General features: G+C 47.4%; 1 protein-coding gene across 1 annotated transcript in view; it reads right to left on the bottom strand.

Annotated features, from left to right (window-relative positions):
* The window catches only part of SMG1 (SMG1 nonsense mediated mRNA decay associated PI3K related kinase), a 120905-nt gene that overhangs the window by 51738 nt on the left and 44293 nt on the right, over positions 1-24874 (bottom strand). The window contains exons 8-19 of the mRNA XM_077275101.1: positions 24785-24857; positions 24278-24375; positions 23797-23970; positions 22799-23023; positions 19198-19299; positions 10781-11050; positions 9825-9955; positions 9582-9743; positions 9182-9300; positions 9011-9098; positions 2055-2156; positions 892-1032 (exon numbers count right to left, since the gene is read on the bottom strand). Of these exons, the coding sequence (XP_077131216.1) occupies positions 892-1032; positions 2055-2156; positions 9011-9098; positions 9182-9300; positions 9582-9743; positions 9825-9955; positions 10781-11050; positions 19198-19299; positions 22799-23023; positions 23797-23970; positions 24278-24375; positions 24785-24857 (1685 nt within the window). The remainder of the gene's footprint in view (positions 1-891; positions 1033-2054; positions 2157-9010; positions 9099-9181; positions 9301-9581; positions 9744-9824; positions 9956-10780; positions 11051-19197; positions 19300-22798; positions 23024-23796; positions 23971-24277; positions 24376-24784; positions 24858-24874) is intronic.

Genomic DNA, 24874 nt, shown 5'->3' with positions numbered 1-24874 from the left:
TCCGGTCAAAGGAGTACCACTGACAAGTGAACAAGGCCAAGAGACCCAAATATGCACAAAAATATAAGAACTGGAGTGCAGAAAATGGCAGCCGGTGCTCAGGACTGAGGAGTCAAAAAGTGAGCTAATTAGCTGTAAAAGAAGAAAGTTTATTTGCTGGAGGGCTGGAGGGTTTGCAGACAGCAGTAAGACACGGTGGAGGGTCCTGGGAAATCTGGGGTTATATTTCGGCAAATGAAGTTGGGGATTAGGTCAGGATTAACGGTGTCCTCAATGCTGACAAATACAGGCAGATACCTAGCCATCACACAATACCGTCTGATTAGCTCCAAATTTATTATGCAGCAGGACAAATATCCCAAACATGCAGCAAATATCATTAAGTACAATCTTCAGCGTAAAGAACAACAAAGAGTCCTGGAAGTGAGGATACGGCCCCACAGAACACTGATCTCAGAGTCTGGGATTACAAAAGGATTTGCAAAAAGGCGACATCCACAGAAGATCTGTGGTTAGTTCCCCAAGATGTTTATTACAACCTTCCTGCCGCGTTCCCTCAAAAACGGTGGGTATGTGTCCCTAGAAGAACTGATGCTTTCATGCCACTTTAAATGTAAACGGCGCTCACACCAAATAATGTGATTTAGGATTGACAATTATAAAGAAAACTATTAACTTGTCTTTTTTAAAGTATTCTTTGCACACCTACCTAAAACATTTGCACAGTACTGTACCTTAATTCATCAATTCCACTTGATATTTCACTGTGAAAGCAAATCTGGCACTATCCGCACCGAAAAACGACTGTTCTATTTTATCATGGACAAAAGCGTGCATAGGAAGTGAGAAAGTGAACTGGAGCTTAGCCTAGTGCTAGCCGCATGGCCTTACCCTGATCTGTGAAAGTTCCCATACAGTATGAAGCTGATGACATCAGAAAAATCCTGCGGATGGAAAGTGTTGCTGGGAGATTTGCCCATGTGGTTTCGTACTGCAGAGGAGATTTCCTGCGTTTCGGTGTGACTTGTATTACTTGTAAGACAGAAAACAAGATGCAAAAGTAGTTAATATCAGTTGTCAAGCAAAAGAGGGTCTGTCATATAATGGCAGGAATGGTGCAAGACTGTGGAATTCTTGTCATTATAAATACTAATGGAAGTGTGAACAAAGCCTTAGCCAAACGATTTAGTATTGATATATTTAAAGGGCTTATCCACTACTTTACAAGTAAACCTTAATAGGACCAGCCTGGCTTAAAGGGGTTGTCTGGTCAAAACTGATAAGTCTGCAGTTATTCTGCAGTGTGACTGCAGACTTCTGAATCACACACTGTGCACTACGAGGATTCGCCGTTTCAGACCCCAGACCGGAGGGTATGTATGCGTTATACATACCCCGGCCAGTGGGTGAAGCCTTGCTCTCCATACACTTGGCCTACAAGTGTATGGAGGGAGGCCATGGGTATCTATAACACATGCATACCCTCCGATCACGGGTATGAAACCGGCAAATCCCCGCAGCGTACAGTGCATGCGCTGGGAGGATTCATAAGTCTGCAGTCACACAGAGTGATGCAGACTTATCGGTTTTGACCAGACAACCCCTTAAAGAAATTAAAAACCCCTACAGATCTACCAGACCGGTGCCAATGCCCCACACTCGGTATTGTGTCCTGGCATCAGCATCCAGTAGGGAGCGTCACGGGAATGCTGGAGCCTTCACATGGCACGCGAACACTCAATTTCAGGTGGAATGAAGTGCCCGGCTGTTAATGGCAGAAAAACGCTGGAGGACTCATTACCAAATGCTGTAGACGAGTACAATTATTTCTTACAACACCCAGACCCATAAAGGATAACATATAAAGTAGTGGACAACCCCTTTAAACCTTCTAGGAATTCAGCAAGATGTAGGAATTTTGTGTAACGAACCAGCTATAATTTTGCTGAAGCCTGTATTACATAGCCAGGAAGAAAAGAGAAGTACGCAAATAAAAGATGTAAAAAGCATTTTGGGGCTCTTTTATTAATCTTACACACAATGGTAGAACTTACCTTAATACGATATCCAAAGAAATAGACTTCAAAAGCTTTCCGAATGCCTGTCTAACTCGTGGTCCACTTGATACAAGTTGCACACGACACACATCAACACACCTATAGCAAAGGAATATGAAATTACATCAGTCCAGATTCCTAGAGGCAGACTAAAGAAACAAAATAGAGGAAAAACAACAAAAAACAAGACACCACACAGATGGGAAGAATGGGTAACTTTGCAAAAATTATATTTTTGTACCTACCGTAAAATCCCTTTTTCGTTGAGCAGATTGGGAAACACAGGACCGTGAGTATAAGCCATACAGCTAGGAGGACTGATTTTAAGTACAAAAAAATGTGCTTGCTCCGCCAGGTGGCCTAAAGCATTTCTTTGGATAGTTTAGTGCCAAAAGCAGAAGATCAACCCAAAAAAATAGAACAAATTCAGCAACAAGGAACAACAGGAAACTATGACCAGAATCTGGGGAATAAATACCTGCAGGGAACAAGAACTGACTCCTAAGGAACTTTGGGGAGATGCTGCGAAGAGGGACAATGGGAAACTCCTGGAGTGCAGACAGAACAAGGATTACCCAATTGCTCCAATTCATCAAGAATGGTGTTTTTCAAGCTGGTCTTGATGAAGAAGTGAAGTAGAATGCAAGAGGGAGATGAATTAACGAATAAGGCAGGACGCAAAGTGGGCCAGATATCTGTGTGTGCCGAACCACAAGTCTTACTCCAGTCAGGGAGGTGGAGGCTATGAAGCCCCACCTGTATAAGTTGGAGAGGCCAGTCCACAGCGATTAGGATCACGTGAACACGCTCCAACTTGAACCGCCTATGGAAGAAAAATGCTGTCCAAAGAGTTATCAGAGCATCCACTGCTTAATCTCTTGGCACATGGCGACTTAAGTTGTGAACTTGTGATTGAAACAGGAAGCCAAAATGTCTGTTGAGGGTGCCTCAGCAACAACAACGATAACCTAAAGAGAACCTGCCAGGCACCCTGGGTGGTTTGATGGTTGAACACTGCTCTGCAGCACGAGAGACTAGCATCAGTCGGCACCATCTGCAATTGGAGAGAAAAGATGGATCTGCTAGAAAGCAAAGCGGAGGCTGTCAAACATTAAAGATGGTCTCTGAAAACTCAAATAGACAGATGTCGAGTAAGTATACCCAACAGAAGAATTCTTCCGGCTCCAATGATGCAAATTCAGATCATAAGGATTCCATGTAAAATCTTCAGACGCACAAATTAGTTGCGTTTTTCCAATTCCACAATGAGTCTGGCCAAGCCATCCTTATTAGGGACTGTGAGTAGGTTTGAGGAGCATTCTTAGAATAGGAACAATGACTCCTTGGAGCTGGAGGTCACGTCAAAAGGTAAACTTGTGAGGTTGAGCTGTCGCACTGGACAAAATGAAACAAACGTGAAAAACCCATTTGGAGTCAGAGAAGATGAACTACATTTTAAAATCATAGATAAAACCTCACTGTTGTCCCAGGCATTGTTCACATGAGCAATCCCAAAACTCTCTGAAGGACGACTCCTCACTCGAGAAGATCTTCATGCGGTGCAGTATCAAACTGGAAGGCTTCAAGGCCTTGGGGGCAGGAAGGCTTTTGCTTGAATGAGGGTTGCCTGCAGTTAGAGGGTCAGGAGAAGTTTTTGTTGCCTCTACAGAAAGCGGAGTCTAAAAAAAAAAAAAAAAAGCAAAACCTCTGAGATCGCCTCGATGTCAGAGCGGCTAGGGTTCTGGGAAAGCAAAGCACCCTTGCCCGCGATGGCATCCTTGATGATCATGTTTAGGTGTTTTCCAAAGAGCCTGTTCACTGCAAAAGGGAGACCAGTATGGGACTTTTTGGATGACTATTTTGCAAATCAGGGTTTGAGCCAAGTGTATTGTTGAAAATCACCACAACTGACTTGAGGGCAGGTCGCAAGTTGTGCTAACTTAAGTGAAATCTCTAAAATTCATTTTGTGAGTGCAGCAATCAAGAAGAGTGGTTCAGAAGGACATCATGAAGATAAAACCTTAGTGAAGAGGTCTAGGTCTTGCAAACCCAAGATGATGCAAACAGAGAAATGCAAAGTGGAAACTGTTGCAAAATTTTGAGAGGGAGACAATCTTTTTGCCCAGTGGGTAACTGAGGGACTCCACAGCAGAAAGAGGCAAGGTAGTAGCTCTAGACTTACAAGCAAGATGGTGATCCAATGAGGAAAGTGTGGACCTTTTGATAACAAATTATTCCGCAAAGGTGAAAAGTCAAACCTCTTAGAGAAAGGTTGTCTGTCCGGAGGTTTCCATTCTTTGGCAAGAAGATTGCCCAATTCTGTAGCTGGGAAAGCTGATTTGCCAGCGGAAGAAAACCACTTCCTTGCCAGACTTGTCTTTGACATGGAGGATGTCCCACTGGCAAGATAAAGTCCTGTATGGCCAAGAACAGCTTGCAATCCTGCTCAGAAGCAGTTTGAAGAAGACGCGTCTTCTAGGAATTCGGACTGGGCAGGGGAAGTGGCCTCACCTGTTGTGGTGCTTTCCTGGGAACGTTCCAGGTAGACTAAAGAGGATCTCGGGAAAGAGATCCTACACGTCTTGTTAGTGAGTCTGTTGGGAGAGGATAGGCTCTTTAAGCGCCATGTCAGAAAAGGCGTAGACGAAAGCAGTAGGAGAAAAACAACAAGGTTGAAACATAACCACAAACATGAGAACTGTAAACGTGAGAACAGTCATAGAACATAGAACAACAGAAACTGAGAAACATTGGGAGGGTGCCGTGTCTCCCAATGGAGGCTCCGAGAAACAGATTTTACAGTAAGCAACCAAAAATCCTGTTTTCTCTATCGCCTCTCATTGGGGGACACAGGAACCATGGGACGTCCCAAAGCAGTCCCTGGGGTGGGAAAAACAGACTTCCATCAGGTCAAAGGACTCACCACTGAAGCCTGCAAGATCCTTCTGCCGAAGCGTAGGTATGGATCTTGTAAAATTTGGCGAACGTGTGGATGGAAGACCAGGTTGCCGCTTTGCAAAGCTGTAGGGCGGAAGCCCTGTGGTGTACCGCCCAGGAAGCGCCGTCTGCCCGGGTAGAGTGAGCCTTTATCCCAGGAGGAGGCACTCTGTTCTTGACCCGGTAAGCCTCCAAAATTGCTGTTCTGATCCAGCGAGCAATAGTCGCCTTGGAAGCCGGCAGGCCTCTACGCGTGCCATCAGGAGTGACGAAAAGAGAATCCGTCTTCCGGAAAGTGGACGTTCTAGCCAGGTAGATCCTCACTGCCCTGACGAGGTCCAGCTTGTTCAATGATCGCTCCAGAGGAGGAGTCGGAGCTGGACAAAAGGAAGGTAGAACAATGTCCTCATTGAGGTGGAAGGTGGAAACCACCTTAGGAAGGAAGGAAGGCGGAGGCCTGAGGACCACCTTGTCCTGGTGGATAACCAAGAAAGGAGGTCGGCAAGAAAGGGCCGCCAACTCGGAAACGCGGCGGATAGAAGTGATGGCCACAAGAAAGGCCACCTTCCAAGATATAACTGACAGGGAAACCTCCCTGAGAGGCTCAAAGGGGGAACCCCTCAAAACTCCCAGCACAAGATTTAAATCCCATGAATCCACAGGGGCCCTGTACGGAGGAACAGCATGGGCTACTCCTTGAAGGAAGGTCTTAACCTGTGGCCGAGAAGATAAAGTCTTCTGAAAAAGGATAGAGAGCGCAGAAACCTGGCCCTTTAAGAGAACTTAGAGCAAGGCCCGAATCCAGTCCTGTCTGAAGGAAGGCCAAGATGGAAGGCAGGTAAAAGGACATAGATGAAACGCGGTTGGACTCGCACCAACGTAAGTAAGCCTTCCAGGTACGATAGTAGATCCTGGAAGACGAAGGCTTCCGAGCCTGGATCATGGTGTGAATCACCCGGTCCGAAAGGCCGGACGCTTTTAGAACTGCGTCTCAACAGCCACACCGTTAAACTGAGCGACCGAGAATTCGGGTGGCAGATCGGACCCTGAGACAGCAGATCGGACCCTGAGACAGCAGATCGGGCCTGTCTTGAAGGCGTCAGGGGACGCCCGCGAGAAGATTGCCGATCTCCGCAAACCAAGCTCTCCTGGGCCAATCCGGGGCGATCAGAATGACCGGCACCCCTTCCGCTTTGATCTTTTTCAACAGCTTGGAAGGCAAGGGAAGGGGTGGGAACAGATAGGGCAGCACGAACAGCGCGACCAAGGAACGGCCAGAGCGTCGACGCCCACTGCAAGAGGATCGCGAGACCTGGAGACGAACCGAGGAACCTTCCTGTTCATTCGGGACGCCGTGAGGTCCACGTCCGGAGTCCCCCATCGAAGACAAATCTGATGTAAGACCTCCTGATGCAAGGACCATTCCCCTGCCACGAGACCCTCGCCCAATTGTCCACGCCGGGGATATGCACCGCGGATATCACCGGAACCGTTGCCTCTGCCCAGAGGAGGATCTTGGATACCTTGGCCAGGGCCAAGGAGCTCCGAGTCCCCCCCTGATGGTTGACATATGCCACCGCCGTGGCATTGTCCGTCTGGATTCGGATTGGTAGACCCCTGAGAATCCATTCCCAGTGACAAAGGGACAGAAAGATGGCCCGAATCTCGAGGACATTGATCAGCAGAGTTGACTCCTGCGCCGACCAACGACCCTGAACAGTCAGGTGGCGAAACACCGCACCCCAGCCGAGCAGGCTGGCGTCCGTCGTCACCACTTGCCAGTGAACTGGAAGAAAAAACCTACACTGGGAGATGAGAGGTGACGTCAGCCACCACTTGAGAGACCGTTTGACCTGGGGAGAGTCGGATCGGACAATCCAGGGAGAAGACAGACCTGTCCCACTGAGACAGGATGGCTTGCTGAAGAGGTCGCGAGTGAAATTGGGCGAAGGGAATCGCTTCCGATGTTGCTACTATCCTCCCCAGAACCTTCATGGCCGATCGAAAGGAGGGAAACCGAGGACCCTGGAGCAAGCGTACGTCCCGACGAAGGATGGATGTCTTGTCTTCAGGAAGGAAGACTTTGGTCTGACGAGTGTCGAAGAGTATGCCCAGAAAAACGATGCGCTGAGAAGGAATAAGGCAGGACTTCTTCCGATTGACCAGCCACCCGAAGCGGGCTAGGGTGTCGAGGACGATGGACAGAGTTTCGTAAGCCTGAGAAAAAGACAGAGCCTTGATGAGGATGTCGTCGAGGTATGGAAACAGAACCAGGCCTCTGACCCTCAAGATGGCTATCAGCGCCGCCATAATCTTCGTGAAAACCCTGGGAGCGGTTGCAAGACCGAACAGCAGGGCGACAAACTGAAAATGGTCCTGGAGCACCGTAAAGCGCAGGAATCAGTGATGTCCCGGGAATATCGGGACATGTAGGTAGGTGTCCTGAATATCTATGGAACACAGAAATTCCTGAGCCTCCATGGAAGCAATTACTGAACGAAGGGATTCCATCCTGAAGTGACTCAGACGAACTCTTGTTCAGCAATTTGAGATCCAGAATGGGACGAACCCGGCCATCTTTTTTTCGGTACCACAAAAAGATTTGAATAGAAACCGGTGAACAGTTCTTTTTCTGGGACGGGAACGATCACCCCGGCTTTGAGGAGAGAAGCGATGGCGGCGAAGAAACCCGGAACTAGAGCGGGGTCTCTTGGAGGTCGGGATTCGAAGAAACGATCCCGGGGTCGTGAAACAAACTCTATTTTGTAACCCAAGGATACAACTTCCCTGACTCATGCGTCCTCTACTGAGGAGATCCAGACGTCCCTGAAGAAGAAGAGACGGCCGCCCAGCCTGGGAAGTGGGCTGGGGTCTTGCCGAGAGTCATGCCGAGGTGGATCTTCCAGTCCTGGACCTGGAGGATCTACCCTGGGAGTAGCGAGAACGCCAGGAAGGAGTGGGCCTAAAGGATACGTCTTCTTCTCTTGGCGTGCTTGTGGCCTTTGTTGCTGCTGGGAAAAGGAGTTTGATGCCGCGAAGCAACGAAAAGGCCAAAAGGACCGAAATTGCCATCTAGGAGGGCGGCGAGGTTTAGCCTGGGGAAGAAGAACCTGAAGAAGAATGAGACGTCCAGGGAGCTATGATGGATGTCCTCGTCTCCGCAACCGACAGGCTCTGGTGGGCGACGGAGGCTGGACCGGACTTCTGAGCACGCTTGTGTGCTAGGATCTAGGTCCTGCTGAGGGATCTATGAGGATACGGGGTGGCAGTACACGCCGTACTCATAGTCCGTATTGTGGGATTACAGGTGTGACTGTTCACCCTGTATCTCTCCGGAAGAAAACCTGAAAGAAAAAACGACGCACATTGAGGTAGATAAGGGTCTAATGAAAGACCCGTGTCCACCTCCTACTGACACTAAGCTAAACTGAAGTGCATAATGCCAGTCGGTGGGGTGTACACTGCAGAGGAGGAGCTAACTTTTTTTGTGCATAGTGTCAGCCTCCTAGTGGCAGCAGCATACACCCATGGTTCCTGTGTCCCCCAATGAGAGGCGGTAGAGAAAAGGTTTAGTTCATTCATGTCACATAAGACAAAAAAAAATGTGACCTAATACAGGAAGTGTCTTCCTTCTTCGGACAACAGGTGGAACCAACACTTATTTCTAATTTTGACACCTAGCATCAAGCCTCCAAGTGGAAGAGAATATACCCATGGTCCTGTGTACCCTTCACCCCAATGCTTTAAATAAGAAATGTAAATATCATCCCCATAATTCAAAGAATGGATAGAAACTACCTGATATAGTGCTACTACTAGAACAGAGCACCCGCTAGCATCAAGAACAAGTCAACACATGAATGGAAGTTTCCTAAAACCCAGAAGTTTCAATATGTTGCCCGAAAGCACTTTAAAAAATTATCTAACACTAGGATATGCCATAATTTGCTGATCAATGCCGAAAATCCCCAAAGATCTGGACATCGAAAGGTCCCCAACAGTGTTCAGGCGCATACCTCTGTAGTAAGTCTTCTGGTAGTGACGATGACAGAACATGGAGACTGTTACAAGCTTGTAAGGTGATGTTCCCATCTTCAGAAAGTGCTGAAAAAAATGTAAAAACGCTCAATATAGAATATAAAAAAAAATTTTAAGTTTGTAGGAGTAGAGAGACAGTCTTGCCTTACTATTTGCCAGTAGCCCTTTGCAGAAATTGTGAAAAGACGGCAGTGAGAATAATGGTGCATATGTGTCAGATTTCTTCATGAGCACTGCCACTTCCGCAGCCCAATTCATCAACAATTTTCTAAGACGGGAAAGAAAAAAAAAAAATACATAAAAAGTCGAATAAATGACAAAAAATTTATTAATGAGAAGAAAGTTTAGAAAAAGACGCAACTACATAACAGTTTCACACAGAGGTTTAAAGGTTTGAGGACACAGCGGCACTCTTGCCATCGACTGTGCGGCATTATAGCCCACACTCGCCACGTATAAGAATAAAGATGGGTCGTATGTGAGCAAAGAGGGAATCTCAGTAATAATGGGGTCAGAATAAACAATAAAACTGATGGTAAATGAAGTTACCGGGAATCTTGGTAAATATCGTCTTTCTTCAGCAGCATGCCCAGCAAATTCAGAATAACAGAGAAATGCTTCTTGGTGGCAGTGGTTACTGTGCTGATCACTGCTCCATCGAACAATGAAGGAGATGACGAACTAAGACTGCTAGAAATAAAATGCTCATGCCTGCAAAGGGAAACCACTGGTAAAGGCAAGAATAAGCAATAATATCAACAGTAGAGCAAATATGTGCAGACATGGCCATACCTGGTGCAGTGAGAATACAGCGTGCAGAGCACAGAGTACTGCACTTCTGGATAATGGACGGCTATTTCTTTATGTACGACCGTCAGCGTCTTACTCAGTAATGCGAACACAGTGGGAGACAGAGCCCACATCTGGAAGAACATAAAAAAGTGGAATCAATAAGGAAATAAAACATACGGCCAAAGATCAGCCTACATTACTAGGCTTCTGCCCACATTTTACCCCTCTCTCCCAACTAGACCACCTTGTGTCATTTGTCCATGCTGCTTAAAGAGGTTGTCCACCACTTCATCACTGATGACCTTTCCTGAAGATAGGTCATCAATAATCTGATCGGTTGTGGTCCGACACCCCGCCAGTCAGCTGTCGACTGCCCGATCGTCTCAGTTGCAGAGCTGCTCCGTCTTCTGATAGTGTCCGCGGCAGGGTTCTGCACGTGTCCCTTACTCACATCAATAAGAGGCGGCGGTGCAGTACCCCCTGCCGCGGCCACTATCAGAAGACGGAGCAGCTCCGCAATTGAGCAGTTCAGGATGCCGATACTGACAACAGAGGAGGTGCCGGGTGACGGACCCTGACCGATCAGACATTCATGACATCAATGATAAAGTAGTGGACGTCCTCTCTAACTGCTGGATGGACACAGTAGGAACACACTGCAAAATGTGGTGTGAACAGCCTCTAAAGCAGTTTGCGCGTGAAAACTGCAGCAGATAAACCACAAGCAGGTCAGCCCCCTACAAGATGACTAATCTTCATACGGACCCCTAGCAGTTCCCCCTGCAAACCCATGCCAGAAATTCTAAACTCTGAGCCACATACATACATCAGACCAAGATACTAAAGCAGGACTATGAAAATGATGACATGCATAGCCAATCAGAGAGCGCACGAATGGAACTAGTCACACATAGCACATTTCTACAATATTGTATACAATAGGCATGATAGCTTACCCCAATCAGTGAGTTTTTTGCATTTCCAATTGTCGTAAGAACATTCAAGTCAAATACAGCAACAAACTTTGCACTGTCCACTCCGTACGTATGGTTCTTAAAGCTTTCATGCTGTATTTCGGCACAGGCTTCGGCTAGTTGCAGAAAGCCCAAAAGACTGTTTAAAGCGCACGTAATTTCTCCTAATATCAGTTTATATGCCGTCTCCAAAACTGGAATGTTCTTCAGGGTCAATACTGCTTGGTACAGGGCATTGGCTGCACCAATTACCTAAAAACAAAATATATATATATAATATATCCTATCAATTTAATCAAAGCTACATTTTTGAAAAACATGACATCTATTGCTAGACTCTGTAAGCAAATGGCAACAATATAAATTGGAATCAAATGGGAATATATATATATATATATATATATATATATATATATATATATATATATATATATATATATATATATATATATATATATATATATATACACACACACTCATACAGAGAGAAAAAAGTATTAAAATTTCATTTAATGCTTATACTTATTTCATGCAATAAAATGCAAAAAACATACAATGTGATTTTCTGGATTTTTTTTTTAAAGATTGGGTCTCTCACAGGTGAAGTGTACGTACGATAAAAATTACAGACCTCTCCATTCTTTTCAGGTGGGAAAACTTGCAAAATCAGAAGTGTATCAAATACATATTTTCCCCACTGTACACGTACACAGTTACGTCCAGAAATATTTGGACAGTGAGCAATTTCGGTATTTTAACTGTTTACCAAAACATATTCAACATACAGCTTTAGCATCAATGTGGGCTTAAAGTGCAGATTCTCAGCTTTAATTTGAGGAAGGAAGGGAGGAAGGGTTTAGAAATGACAAATCTTTAATATGCAGCTGCCTCTTTTTAAAGGGACCAAAGGTAATTGGACAGTTATCTTAAAAGCTCTTTAATGGGCTATTCCCTCGTTAATCCATCATAAATTAAGCAGGTAAAAGGTTTGGAGCTGACTCCAGGTGTGGCATTTGCATTTGGAAGCTGTTGCTGTGTGTGAACTCACAACATGAGGTCAAGTTAACCCTCAAATGGAAGAGAAACAGACCATCATTAGGCTAAGAAAAAGAAGAAATCCATCAGAGATAGCCAACATTTTAGGAGTGGCCAAACCAACAGTTTGGCACATACTCAAAACAACAAAAGAGCGCACTGGTGAGCTTGGGAACTCAAAAAGGCCTGGACGTTCACAGAACACGAGTGCTGGATGATCACACTGAATCCTTCCCATGGTAAAGAAACAGGCTTCATAACATCTGAATGAGTGAAGAACACTCTCCTGGAAGTAGTTATTTCAGCATCTGAGTCTGCCATAAAGAAAAGACTTCTTTAAAGCAAGTACAGAGGGTTCATCACAAGATGAAAAACATCAAATCAGCCTTAAAAATAGAAAGGTCAGACTTGACTTTGGCAAAAAAAAAATATCTAAAGAAGCCATCCCAGTTCTGCAAAATCATTCTTTGGACAGATGAAACCAAGATCAACCAGTACAAGAATGATGGGAGGAAGAAAGTATGGAAAAGTCTTGAAACAGTTCATGATCCAAATACACCCCATTCTCTGTAAAGCATGGTGGAGGCAGTGTGATGGTGCGGGCAAACATAGGTCCCAATGGCACCGGGTCACTAGTGTTTATTAATGAGGTGACTGAAGACAAAAGCAGCCAGGTGAATTCTGGAGTGAACAGGGCGATACTTTCTGCTTAGATTCAACCTAATACAGCAAGGCTGATAGGACGGTGCTTCACAGTACAGATGGACAATGACCCAAAACATCCTACGAAAGCAAAGAATATTCTGCCATGGCCGAGTCAATCACCAGATGTCAGGCCCATCGACTAGCATTGCTTAAGAAAACTTAAAAAAGTTAATTTGTCCAATAACTTTTGAGCCCCTGAAATGAAGAGGCGCTGTAAAACAATGGTTGCAATTCCTAAAAGTTTCCCAGATACATGAGCTTCTTACAAAAAGGAGATTTTTGTGTACTCACCGTAAAATCTCTTTCTCTTAGCCTCTAATTGGGGGACACAGGACCATGGGTGTTATGCTGCTGTCCACTAGGAGGCGACACTATGCATAATCTGAAAAAGATTAACTGTGGCTCCTCCTGTGCAGTATACACCCCTGGACGGCATCAGCCTTCTCCAGTTTTGTGCCAAAGCAGTAGGAGGAACGTAACATGAATAACATAATTATGCCTGTAAGAAGGCAACTATGTACGAGCTCAAGAAACAATATGAGAACTCAACAGTTACAACAGCCCGGAAAGGGCAACAGGGTGGGAGCTGTGTCCCCCAATTAGAGGCTAAGAGAAAGAGATTTTACGGTGAGTACACAAAAATCTCCTTTACTCTGTCGCCTCATTGGGGGACACAGGACCATGGGACGTCCTAAAGCAGTCCCTGGGTGGGAAGCAATGGACGAATATTGTGCAGACAGGCCCGTACACTTAGGGCACCGCCGCCTGCAGGACATGTCTACCCAGGCTCGCGTCCGCTGAGGACTGGGTATGAACCCTGTAGTGTTTAGTAAATGTGTGTAAGCTAGTCCAAGTGGCCGCCTTATACACTTGTTGTGCCGAAGCCTGGTGCCGAATGGCCCAGGAGGCCCCTACCGCCCGTGTAGAGTGTGCCGTAATACTGGCTGGAAGAGGAGGATTCTTAAGGCGGTACGCCTCTTGTATGGTGGATTTGATCCACCTGGCAAGAGTAGCTTTGGAAGCTGGCCTACCCTTGTGGCCGCCTTCTGGAAGGAGGAAAAGAGAATCAGACCTCCGGAAGGACGCAGTCCTAGACACGTATATATGCAAAGGCCTGACAAGGTCAAGCGTATGCAGAGCCTTCTCCACTCTATGAACCGGAACCGGACAAAGGGATGGTAGAGAAATTTCCTCATTGAGGTGGAAGTCGGACCAACCCTCGGAAGGAAGGATGGGACCGTACGAAGAACTACCTTGTCCTGGTGAAATGCCAGGAAAGGCCATCTGCAGGAGAGTGCTGTCAGTTCAGACACCCTGCGTAGTGAGGTGATTGCCACCAGGAAAAACCACCTTCTGGGAAAGGCGGAGCGGGACCTCCTTAAGGGGTTCGAAGGGTGGTTCCTGCAATGCTGTCAGGACCAGGTTGAGGTCCCACGTTTCTAGTGGTCGTCTGTAGGGGGGAACCAATCGGGAAACCCCCTGAAGGAAGGTCCTTACTTGCAGCTTGATAGCAATGCGCTTTTGGAAAAGCACTGAGAGGGCTGACACCTGGCTCTTAAGCGAGCCCAATGACAGCCTGGCCTCCAGACCCGCTTGGAGAAAACCAAGAACTTTGGGTAGGGAATAAGGGCGTGGGATCTGGCCACGAGATTCGCACCAGGTAAAGAAAACTTTCCAGGTACGGTAATAAATCTTGGCAGAGGCTGGTTTCCGTGCTCTGATCATGGTTCCAATGACATCTGCCGAGAGCCCTGCCTGGGTTAGAACCCAGGTCTCAAGGGCCACGCCGTCAAATTGAGAGCCCCTGAGTTCTGGTGGTAGAACGGCCCTTGTGATAGAAGATCGTGGCGGTCGGGGAGACGCCAGGGAGCGTCTGCTGTGAGTTGTACGATGTCGGCGTACCATGTTCGTCTGGGCCAGTCCGGTGCAATGAGGATGGTTGGAACTCCCTCTTGTTTGATCTTCCTCACCACTCTGGATATCAGGGGGAGAGGTGGAAAAATATACAGAAGCTGGAACTGGGTCCAGTCCTGAACCAGAGCGTCTGCTCCGAGCGACCGCAGATCGTGTGTTCTGGCAATGAAGTTGGAGACCTTGGCATTGAAATGGGATGCCATTAGGTCCACATCCGGGGTCCCCCAGCGGAGACAGATCTGTTGAAAAATTTCGGGATGGAGAGACCACTCTCCCGAGTCTATTCCTTGTCGGCTGAGGAAGTCTGCTTCCCAGTTGTCCACACCCGGAACGTGGACCGCCGAAAGGACCGACCCTGTGTCCTCCGCCCAGCGGAGGATATGTGGCACTTCCCGCATCGCTTGGGTACTGCGGGTCCCCCCTTGATGAGTCACATATGCCACAGCCGTGGCATTGTCCGACTGTATCCTGATGTGAGAGGCGGCCAGTAAGTGATGGAAAGCCCTCAATGCCAGAAGGATGGCACGAATTTCCAGGATGTTGATGGGCATGGACGCTTCCGCTGAAGACCACTTGCCCAACAGGAGCCCGCAGCTGGGCTGGGGTCCCTGGATGCAGGCGCAGTGTGCTGGCCCATTGCTGGGAGCTGTAGGATGCTGCCTGTACAGGCCCTACCTGAGGTGTCTCAACCTAATACCCCCAGAGGGGGATAGGGAGGGTGCTGTTGTCACCTTCAGGGGCCTTTATCCTCGCCTCGACCTCAACCCAGAAACCAAAAGGAATTGGGAAAGGGGGGGGGGAAGGGGAGGATCTCGACTTCGAACCAGCACCCGAGGGACTGGGGAAGGAGCAGCATGGGGAATAGCCATCTCAACTTCAACTGGGCACCCCATAATAGGGGGCCGAGGAAGGAGCCATGCCGGGAGTCTCACAAGAGACCCTCTTTTCTTCATCTGCTAGTCTGAGGGCCAGTGCCTTGTCCTTGGGAAGGAGCACTAGACCCCTGGAAGTGTTGAATAACATTCCCAGGAAAGTCAGGGACTGACTCGGGGTTGGTGATGACTTTGTAGGTTGATTAACCAGCCCATGCAACTGAGAGTATCGGTTGTGATTGAGACGCTGAGCTCGCATTCCTTGAAAGGTGGGAGCCTTGATGACTAGGTCGTCCAGGTATGGAACGACTACTATGCCTCTGGAATGCAGGACGTCCATGGTTGCTGCCATGACCTTGATGAAGACTCTGGGAGCCGTGGCGAGTCCAAAGGGGAGAGCCACGAATTGGTAGTGGTCCTGGGCTATTGCGAACCTGAGAAACCTCTGATGGGCAGGTGCAATGGGTATATGCATGTATGTCTATGGAGGCGAGATATTCTCCCTTCTCCATGGATGCAAGATGAACCGAAGGGACTCCATGCGGAAGTGACGGACCCGTACATATTTGTTGAGCTGTTTTAGGTCTAGTATGGGCCGTACGCTGCCTCCTTTCTTGGGAACTACGAACAGATTGGAGTAGAACCCTCGGAAGCGGTCGGACGTGGGTACCGGTACTATGACTCCTGATTAACAAAGCGAGGAGACCGCTTGGTGGTAGGCTCGAGCCTTGGCTGGCGGTTTTACAAAAGTCGGCCGCCTACTGGTGTGGTGTTATCCGGAGTCCGTGAGTCATGAGGAGGAGAAGTCTGGGATTTTCCTCCTCTGGGCTTAGACTGGTCTGCTTTTGACTGCCAGGTCTTGTCCGACCTTTGCGTCGATCGTGAGTTATCCCTGCGTGGGGAACGGATACGATTTTGTACCGGACGGGAGACGGACCAGCTGGAGGAATTCCGAAAGGATCGGAATCGAGTTTGGTTACGCTTCTTGTAAGTGCGTTTAGGTTTCAGTTGGGGAAGAGAAGTACTCTTACCCCCTGTGGCGTTGGATATCAGTGTCCAACTGTTCACCGAAGAGACTCCCACTGAGGTAGGGGAGGTGCGTGAGGGACTCCTTTGAGGCTGCGTCCGCTTGGCATTCCCGCAGCCAGAGGATACGCCTAATCGTGATGGCGTTTGATGCTGTCCCCGCGACTCCCCTTGCTGAAACCAGAGCTGCATGGAGCATATAATCTGCTACAACTGCATTTTGAACCGCTTGGTCCGACAGTTCAGGAGCGGATGCTTGGAAGGCTTGTAAATTCTTTGCCCAGGTCAGGATGGCCTTGGCAGCCCAAGCTGAGGCGAACGCGGGAGCCATGGCTGCCCCTACTGCCTCGAAAATTGAACGAGCCATGCGTTCTACCTGCCGGTCTGCTGCGTCCCTGAGGGTTGAACTATCTGGCAGTGAAAAGGAGGGTCTGTGCTGATAGCCTGGAGACTTTTAATCCACCTCAGGTGGATCTGTCCATTCCTCCTTCTGTGGGAAGGGGTACCTTGCCCCCAGATATTTGCGATTAGCGAATTTTTTCTCAGGCTGTAGAGCTGTTTTTTAAGGATCGCCTTAAACTCTGGGTGGTTCGAGAAAACCTTAGGCGGCTTCAGAGGTCCTTTAAAGAAAATCTTATGTTCTGGGACCTCTGGTGGCGGATCAGAAATGTCCAGCACCCGATGGATGGACGATATGTCCTCAACTAGCGCTGTATTGCTAGGAGGGATTGGGATCAGGGACCCCTCCGTTTCTCTGTCCGAGTCAGAGCCGCAGATGCCTTCCGAATCCTGTGTATCACTGAGATATTATGTCCTCAACTAGCGCTGTATTGCTAGGAGGGATTGGGATCTCACTGAGGCGTCCCCTGCTGGGTGGGCTGGGGAGAAGGCCTTCTCCGGTTGGTGATTGCGGAGATCTGCATCGTCTGTCCCTGGAACGGGACGGTCTAGATGACCTGGAGCTACGGTGTCTCTCCCTAGAGGGGGATGACCGTGTGCTATGGGGTGACGCAGATGGACTTGATCTATGGATCCGCTTGCGTCCTGACCTAGACGTGGATGTGCCAGGGTCATCTGGTTCCTGAGTCAAGCTCTCCCGTTGTTGGGTAACGGTCATAGCCGGGGCATGACCCTGCAGAGCAAGGTGGAAGTTAGGTTATCTATAGACTGCGTCATAGATTGCGAGAACTGAGTAGCCCATTCCGGCGTGGCATTAGACACCGAGTGACACATTAGGTTATATACAGTTCTGGCAATGCGGGTACGTGCTACTACTGGAGAGAGCGGTCCCGCAGGCTGTGCAGAATGCATAATAGCAGATCTGCCTGGTTCTCTTGGACCTTGAGCCCTGCATAGTGCACAAAGTGCAGAGGTGCTGCCAGCAGATGGACCTTACAGGGGTAGAGAACCTACAGGGGAGTCCTATAGGTAATATGGATTCACAGCTGAGTAAAAATAACCCAGCTGTGATCTTACCCCACCAGTGTGCCCCGAGGTCCAGCACCGAAGATCCACAGTCCTGTGCCCCCCGGAGACTGGCTGCCTGGTCCTGCAGACCGGGATAAGCAGGGTTAATCTGCAGCCGAAAATGGCTGCAGAGACAGAGGAGAGAGGAGGAGAAGGGGGCAGAGAGCTGGAAAAAGGCGGCAAGGCTATCAAAAACCCGCCCTTTCTGTCTCGATCCGCCCCTTGTATGACACTGTAGAGTGTCATATTTGTCATCCGGGGGGCGGGCCGGGGGGCGGAGAGGAGGCTGCTGCTTCAGCTAGGCCGAAGCCGGGGCCTAAATTAGATGCCTGAGGCCCAGAAGGGCTCCAGGCCGGCGCGAAAGTCCGGGAGGGGGTCGGATCTGAACCGGACCCCTCCGGATTTGAAGGCAGGATGGCGGTGGGGCTATAAGCGGAAGGGGGAGCCCGGTGAGGGGTCCCCCTGAGGCAGTATAGATCTGGTGCTGCCGCAGAGACAGGGACGCTGGGAGCCCTGTGTCTGTATGTGCCATGCCTGCCTGCACTCCCCCCGGCCCCAACAGGAGCCCGCAGCTGGGCTGGGGTCCCTGGATGCAGGCGCAGTGTGCTGGCCCATTGCTGGGAGCTGTAGGATGCTGCCTGTACAGGCCCTACCTGAGGTGTCTCAACCTAATACCCCCAGAGGGGGATTAGGGAGGGTGCTGTTGTTACACCGTCAGGGGCCTTTATCCTCGCCTCGACCTCAACCCAGAAACCAAAAGGAATTGGGGAAGGAGGGGGGTCTCGACTTCGAACCAACACCCGAGGGGTTGGGGAAGGAGCAGCATGGGGAATAGCCATCTCAACTTCAACTGGGCACCCCATAATAGGGGGCCGAGGAAGGAGCCATGCCGGGGGTCTCACAGAAGACCCTCTTTTCTTCATCTGTAATCCCGTCGGAAAGCGGGAAACGGAGTAAAACGGAGTAAAAATCTTTAGGTGTGCCTCCTTTGCGACACTAAGCAAAAACTGGAGAAGGCTGATGCCGTCCAGGGGTGTATACTGCACAGGAGGAGCCACAGTTAATCTTTTTCAGATTATGCATAGTGTCGCCTCCTAGTGGACAGCAGCATAACACCCATGGTCCTGTGTCCCCCAATGAGGCGACAGAGTAATTAGAATATCAACAAAAAGTTAATTTTTTAAATAGATCGCTCTGTTTGTAATGACTATATAATATAGGAGTTTCACTTTTTGTATTGAATAACTGAAATAAATTAACTTTTTGATGATATTCTAATTTTGTGAGAAGAACTTGGCATTTTTGTTCAACCCCTTTAATTAAATCTGAAAGTCTAGACTTTTACACCCAATATAGACCCAAAACCAGACAAGTGCTTACTTCCTTCTCCTTGTGGAATCTTAGTGCAAGCAGCTTTGAGGTGGGTACGAAGAGTTTCTCCACAAACGAAGAAGGTAATTTCGTATTAATCTGTTCCACAATCTGAAAGAATAAAACACTGAACTTGTAGAAAAGTAGGTTACCTTTTTTAATTTATTTATTTTAAAGGAAAGGTGTCTTTTTTTACAATTCTGAGATTTATAATTTTGCAATTCTAGAATATCAATTTTCAAGTCTGAGCAATTCCACATATGCTTACATGGTCAGTGATTAGTAGCCACTACGATAATTGAGAAATAAAAGACATATCCCTCTATACAGCACAATGACCTGTGTAATTCCAGGATTACTTTTCAGAACCTAATTAAATTTACATTTTGTCCATTGTGAAGGCAGCATAACTACAAATAGGACACAAAAGAGGGAGCAGGTATCCCATGCTGGGTAGCCAAAGCAAAACCTGGTCTGTAAAGGCAGGGGAGCAATACAGTGCTACTTTAAAGGGATATTCCCACCTCCAAGATCCTATTCCAATATGCAGCATTAGCTAATATTATTACACCTATTTCCAATTAGAAATATAGTATAGTTCTCCTGATAACTGTTGTCTCTTACCTCATGCGCAGGGCATTGCAGTAGTTTAGGTATCTTGAGTTACGACCACTAGCACCTGTCACTATATGAGTGGTCGTAACTATGGATACCTAAACTACTGCACATGGTGTAAGCAACGTAGCCAATCAGAACAACTATACTACTTTTCTCATTGGAGGTATTATTATTATTTATTATTATAGCGCCTTTTATTCCATGGCGCTTTACATGTGAGGAGGGGTATACATAATAAAAACAATAATCTTAAACAATACAAGTCATAACTGATACAGGAGGAGAGAGGACCCTGCCCACGAAGGCTCACAATCTACAAGGGATGGGTGAGGATACAGTAGGTGAGGGTAGAGCTGGTCGTGCAGCGGTTTGGTCGATCGGTGGTTACTGCAGGTTGTAGGCTTGTCGGAAGAGGTAGATCTTCAGGTTCTTTTTGAAGGTTTCGATGGTAGGTGAGAGTCTGATGTGTTGTGGTAGAGGGTTCCAGAGTAGGGGTGATACGCAAGAGAAATCTTGTATGCGATTGTGAAGAGGAGATAAGAGGGGAGTAGAGAAGGAGATCTTGTGAGGATCGGAGGTTGCGTGTAGGTAAGTACCGGGAGACGAGGTCACAGATGTATGGAGGAGACAGGTTGTGGATGGCTTTGTACGTCATGGTTAGGGTTTTGTACTGCAGTCTCTGGGCAATGGGGAGCCAGTGAAGGGATTGACAGAGGGGAGAGGCCGGGGAATAGCGGGGGACAGGTGGATTAGTCGGGCAGCAGTTTAGAATAGATTGGAGGGGTGCGAGAGTGTTAGAGGGGAGGCCACAGAGCAGGAGGTTGCAGTAGTCGAGGCGGGAGATGAGGGCATGGACTAGGGTTTTTGCAGATTCTTGGTTGAGGAATGTACGGATTCCTGAAATATTTTTGAGTTGAAGGGGGCAGAAAGTGGAAAGGGCTTGGATATGTGGTTTGAAGGAGAGATCAGCGTCAAGGATTACCCCGAGGCAGCGAGCTTGTGGGACTGGGGAGAGTGGGCAGCCGTTTACTGTAATGGATAGGTTTGTTCGGGGGGGTCGCGTGAGATGGGGGAAAGATGATGAATTCTGTTTTGTCTATATTAAGTTTTAGAAATCTAGCGGAGAAGAAGGATGAAATAGCGGATAGACATTGAGGGATTCTGGTTAGTAGGGAGGTGATATCTGGTCCAGAAATGTAGATCTGTGTGTCGTCAGCATAGAGGTGATACTGAAAACCGTGAGATTCTATGAGCTGTCCCAGGCCAAAGGTGTAAATGGAGAAGAGCAGGAGCCCTAGGACTGAACCTTGCGGGACTCCGACAGATAGGGGGCGAGGTGAGGAGGTGGTGTGTGAGACGCTGAATGTCCGGTCTGTTAGGTATGATGAGATCCAGGATAGGGCCAAGTCTGTGATGCCAAGGGATGGGAGGGTCTGTAGTAATAGGAATGGTCCACTGTGTCAAAGGCAGAGGACAGGTCCAGGAGGAGGACAGAGTAGTGTCGCTTGCTCTTGGCCGTTACTAGGTCATTGATGACCTTAGTTAGGGCAGTTTCAGTGGAGTGGTGTGACCGGAAGCCTGATTGTAAACGGTCGAAGAGGGATCAGGAAGAGAGATGGGAGGACAGTCCAAAATGAACGTGTTGTTCCAGTAGTTTTGAGGCATAGGGGAGAAGTGATATAGGGCGATAGCTAGATACAGAGGATGGGTCAAGAGAAGGCTTTTTGAGGATAGGTGTGATGGAGGCATGTTTAAAGCTTGAGGGGAAAACACCAGTTGTTAGTGATAGGTTGAAGAGATGGGTTAGGGTTGGGATGAAGACTGTGGCGAGGTTTCGGATGAAGTGGGAAGGGATCGGGTCAAGTGCACAGGTGGTGAGTTGTGATCTTGAGAGTAGAATGGAGAGTCGATCTTCTGTAATGGTGGAGAAGTTGGTTTTGGAGGTGGAGGGCTGGGCAGTTGGGAGGAAGGGCTCTGGGGGTTGTCAACCAAAACTGTCTCTGATGTTATCAATCTTCTGCTTGAAAAATGAGGCAAAGTCTTCAGCTGAGATAAGGAGATTTTTGTGTACTCACCGTAAAATCTTTTTCTCCGAGCCAATCATTGGGGGACACAGGACCATCCCCCAATGAGGCGTAGGAGAAAAGTGGGGAGGAAGGAGGTGCTGGGGACGGAGGAGAGAATTGAAGGTGTTGAATAACTGTTTAGGGTTGTAAGACAGGGAGGATATGAAAGATGAGAAGTAGGTTTGTTTTGCTGTGGCGAGTGTGGTCTTGAAAGTAGTGAGGGACTGTTTGAATGCGATGAAGTGCTCGTTGGAGTGGGATCTTTTCCATCTCCGCTCTGCAGCCCTGGAAGCTCGCCTCAGTTCTTTGGTCAGGCTGGTGTGCCAGGGCTGTATGTTGATTTTGCTATTATTACAACTACTACACATTGGGAAGACATGACCTGCATCAGGCCTGCTGCATTTTTATGGTTTTTACTTTATACTATTTTTGTTGTAAGATGGCAAGGATGCCCCCGGCATCTTTGTCCATTTTGAGGATCCACTGTGTGTGCAACAAGATCACGGAAGGGTGACCCTGCGGGTGAGCATGCAATGTCTGTGAAGTGTTAAATCTGTGGTCCTTTACGTTGGCAATTCTGCTCACAGTAGCTCTTACTGACCCCAAGAAAATCAACCGTGCTATCTACAACTAGGCAAGAGAATATACATTTTTTTTTTTAAAATGACCATTTTTAAGCTATGGGTGGGTACATTACCCAAGAAGATACTTTTCGGTAATTTTTAGAAGCTTGAAAAAAAAAAAAAATAGTTTAACCAACTACCAATGAAACAAATAAGAGGGTGTGATGCAAGTTTCAATTTAAAATATCAAAAAAATAAAAATAAAAGTGTTTTTTGGCCATGCCACTAAAAGTACAAACCAGCCTACACCAATTTTTCACAATTTCCAAAATATTAATGAGAAGCGTGATGCAGTGCACTTACCAGGGTTAGTAAATTGAGGACAGAGATAATGTAATCAGTACCAGACGTCTGGCAGTTCTCCAGCTGATCTAACCCGTATGCGATCACCATTTCACAGTGTATTGCCATGTTGGGGTCCAGGCTACCGAGTAGAACGCCAACACATTCATTGGCTGCTGTCAATACGGTCTCTGAAGAGAAAACCTGGTTGGCTGCAGTAACGCATCTCATCACTCGATACAAGATCTAAGGAGGGAAATGTAATGGCCATAAAAAAAAAATCACATAAATGACAACGAGAAACTCATTAAATGACTTGTCCAGTCTCAGAAGAAAATAAGTCTACAGTCACTATGTACTGACAGCTGAATCGTGACAGTGGGCGACATGCACATTGTCACTAATCCCCTGTATTCCCTGTACAGAGGGGCATTTATGAAACCACATGTATGCGATTTGTTTACTTGCGGTCACAAGCCGACTAAACTCACCCGGCTTTTCTCTATAGGAGAATTGAGAAAAAAACAGTTTGCATGTGACCAATCAAATGCACGGGGAATCATGGCAGTGTACACACCGTGGTGTGGAGTGACCGCTGACTTTTCTTCTAAGATCAGACTTGACCCTGCCAACATCTAACTGCTTGTTCTATTTACTGCAATACAAGTGGATTGCAGAACACAGCTGTATAAGCATAAAACAGCCAGCATCGGCTGGATATGGTGCAGGCTCAGCTCCTGAGCCCGAAAACACATATACGGGGGATGTCGGGACGGGTTTAAAGCGGCTCCATAGAAGTACATTTAAAGAAGCTGTATCATCAGATCCACCCTTCTCATAGTGGTGACAGCAATCATCTGATCTGCCAAATGTCTGGCTCCCAGCAAATAGCTGCTTTTACAGGGGGCCCCCTCTAACAATATAAGTTCATGCCAAGTGTGGAAGACCCTCATAATGTTCCCACTCCATGAACTTTAGATGTTTTTCTTATTTGTAGGTCAAACCTTTTTTTCCCTTACATCTGTTACGTAAGCTTCCGTTATCGGGGGTCCTCTGATTGGGCTGAATCGCTCTCCAATACTTCGTACCACCGTACTGAATACTCTGAGAAGAGCAGCGAGCTTAGGCAAGGAAACTGATGGAGGAGGAATGTCTTCATCAACAGATTCACCAGAGGCAATGTTACCAAGATCCTGAAAAGGGAAAAAAAATAACGCAAGAGTCATTAAATGAGGATTTTGGCAGCAAGAGCCCCACAGCTGAATATTTGTCAAAGTAAAAAAATCCTCAAGGAGACCAGTATAAGACAATGGAGTCCCCAGTCATGGCTGAACCAGCCACACATTTGATCTAAGTGTCATGGTCATTATAAACTGCAGGGACAACATAAAGTACTGCTTACTGTATAGGAAGAAAGCCAATAAGGCACATAAAGCTACCTGCATTTGCAATACAACCCACATTATATCCCATTAAACCAAACCGTATCAAGCTGCTTACATCGGCATAGGCTTCCATGTCTTCCAAAAATTGCCCCAACAAAGTAGTGGAAAATGCAAGGTCAGCAACCCAGAACGGCTCCAGGCTTTGTAGCCATCCTGCAAGCAGAAGCAAAAAAAAAAAAAAAAAAGACCTTTAAGGTGCTTAAGAAAATTCAATAAATAAATAACAGAAAAAAATGAAACAATGGTAAATGTAGACATAATTATATGACAAATTACATTATTATGTGCTGCCCGGTCAGAGGATCATCAGGCACATGTAACACATTGAAAGAAAATGCTGCATTTTTTATCCAAGTGAATATATGGAAAGATACGCAAGTCCTATCCATGGCACGTACACGGACTGGTCGCATGGTATTGTGACCATATCCAACAGCCTCAGTCATATATGAGGCTGAGGAGTTCGGGCCAGGAGACCTTACAGCCAGTCTGAACATTGAGGTCCGAATTCGGAGGACGTACAACCGGCCTTGGTGAGCGTCTGTCCGGGAAATATCATTACCTGACACTTGCTGTGTGAGCGAAGGTTTCTGTGTAAGGTCAATGTGCCATCCAACCAAAATGTCAACAGTGTCCTAGAAGTGGAAGCAAA

This window comes from Ranitomeya variabilis, chromosome 7 (assembly GCF_051348905.1).
Source record: "Ranitomeya variabilis isolate aRanVar5 chromosome 7, aRanVar5.hap1, whole genome shotgun sequence".
NCBI lineage: Eukaryota > Metazoa > Chordata > Amphibia > Anura > Dendrobatidae > Ranitomeya > Ranitomeya variabilis.
The sequence above is the reverse complement of the archived record's forward strand: the minus strand, read 5'-3'. Positions and strand labels throughout refer to the sequence as shown.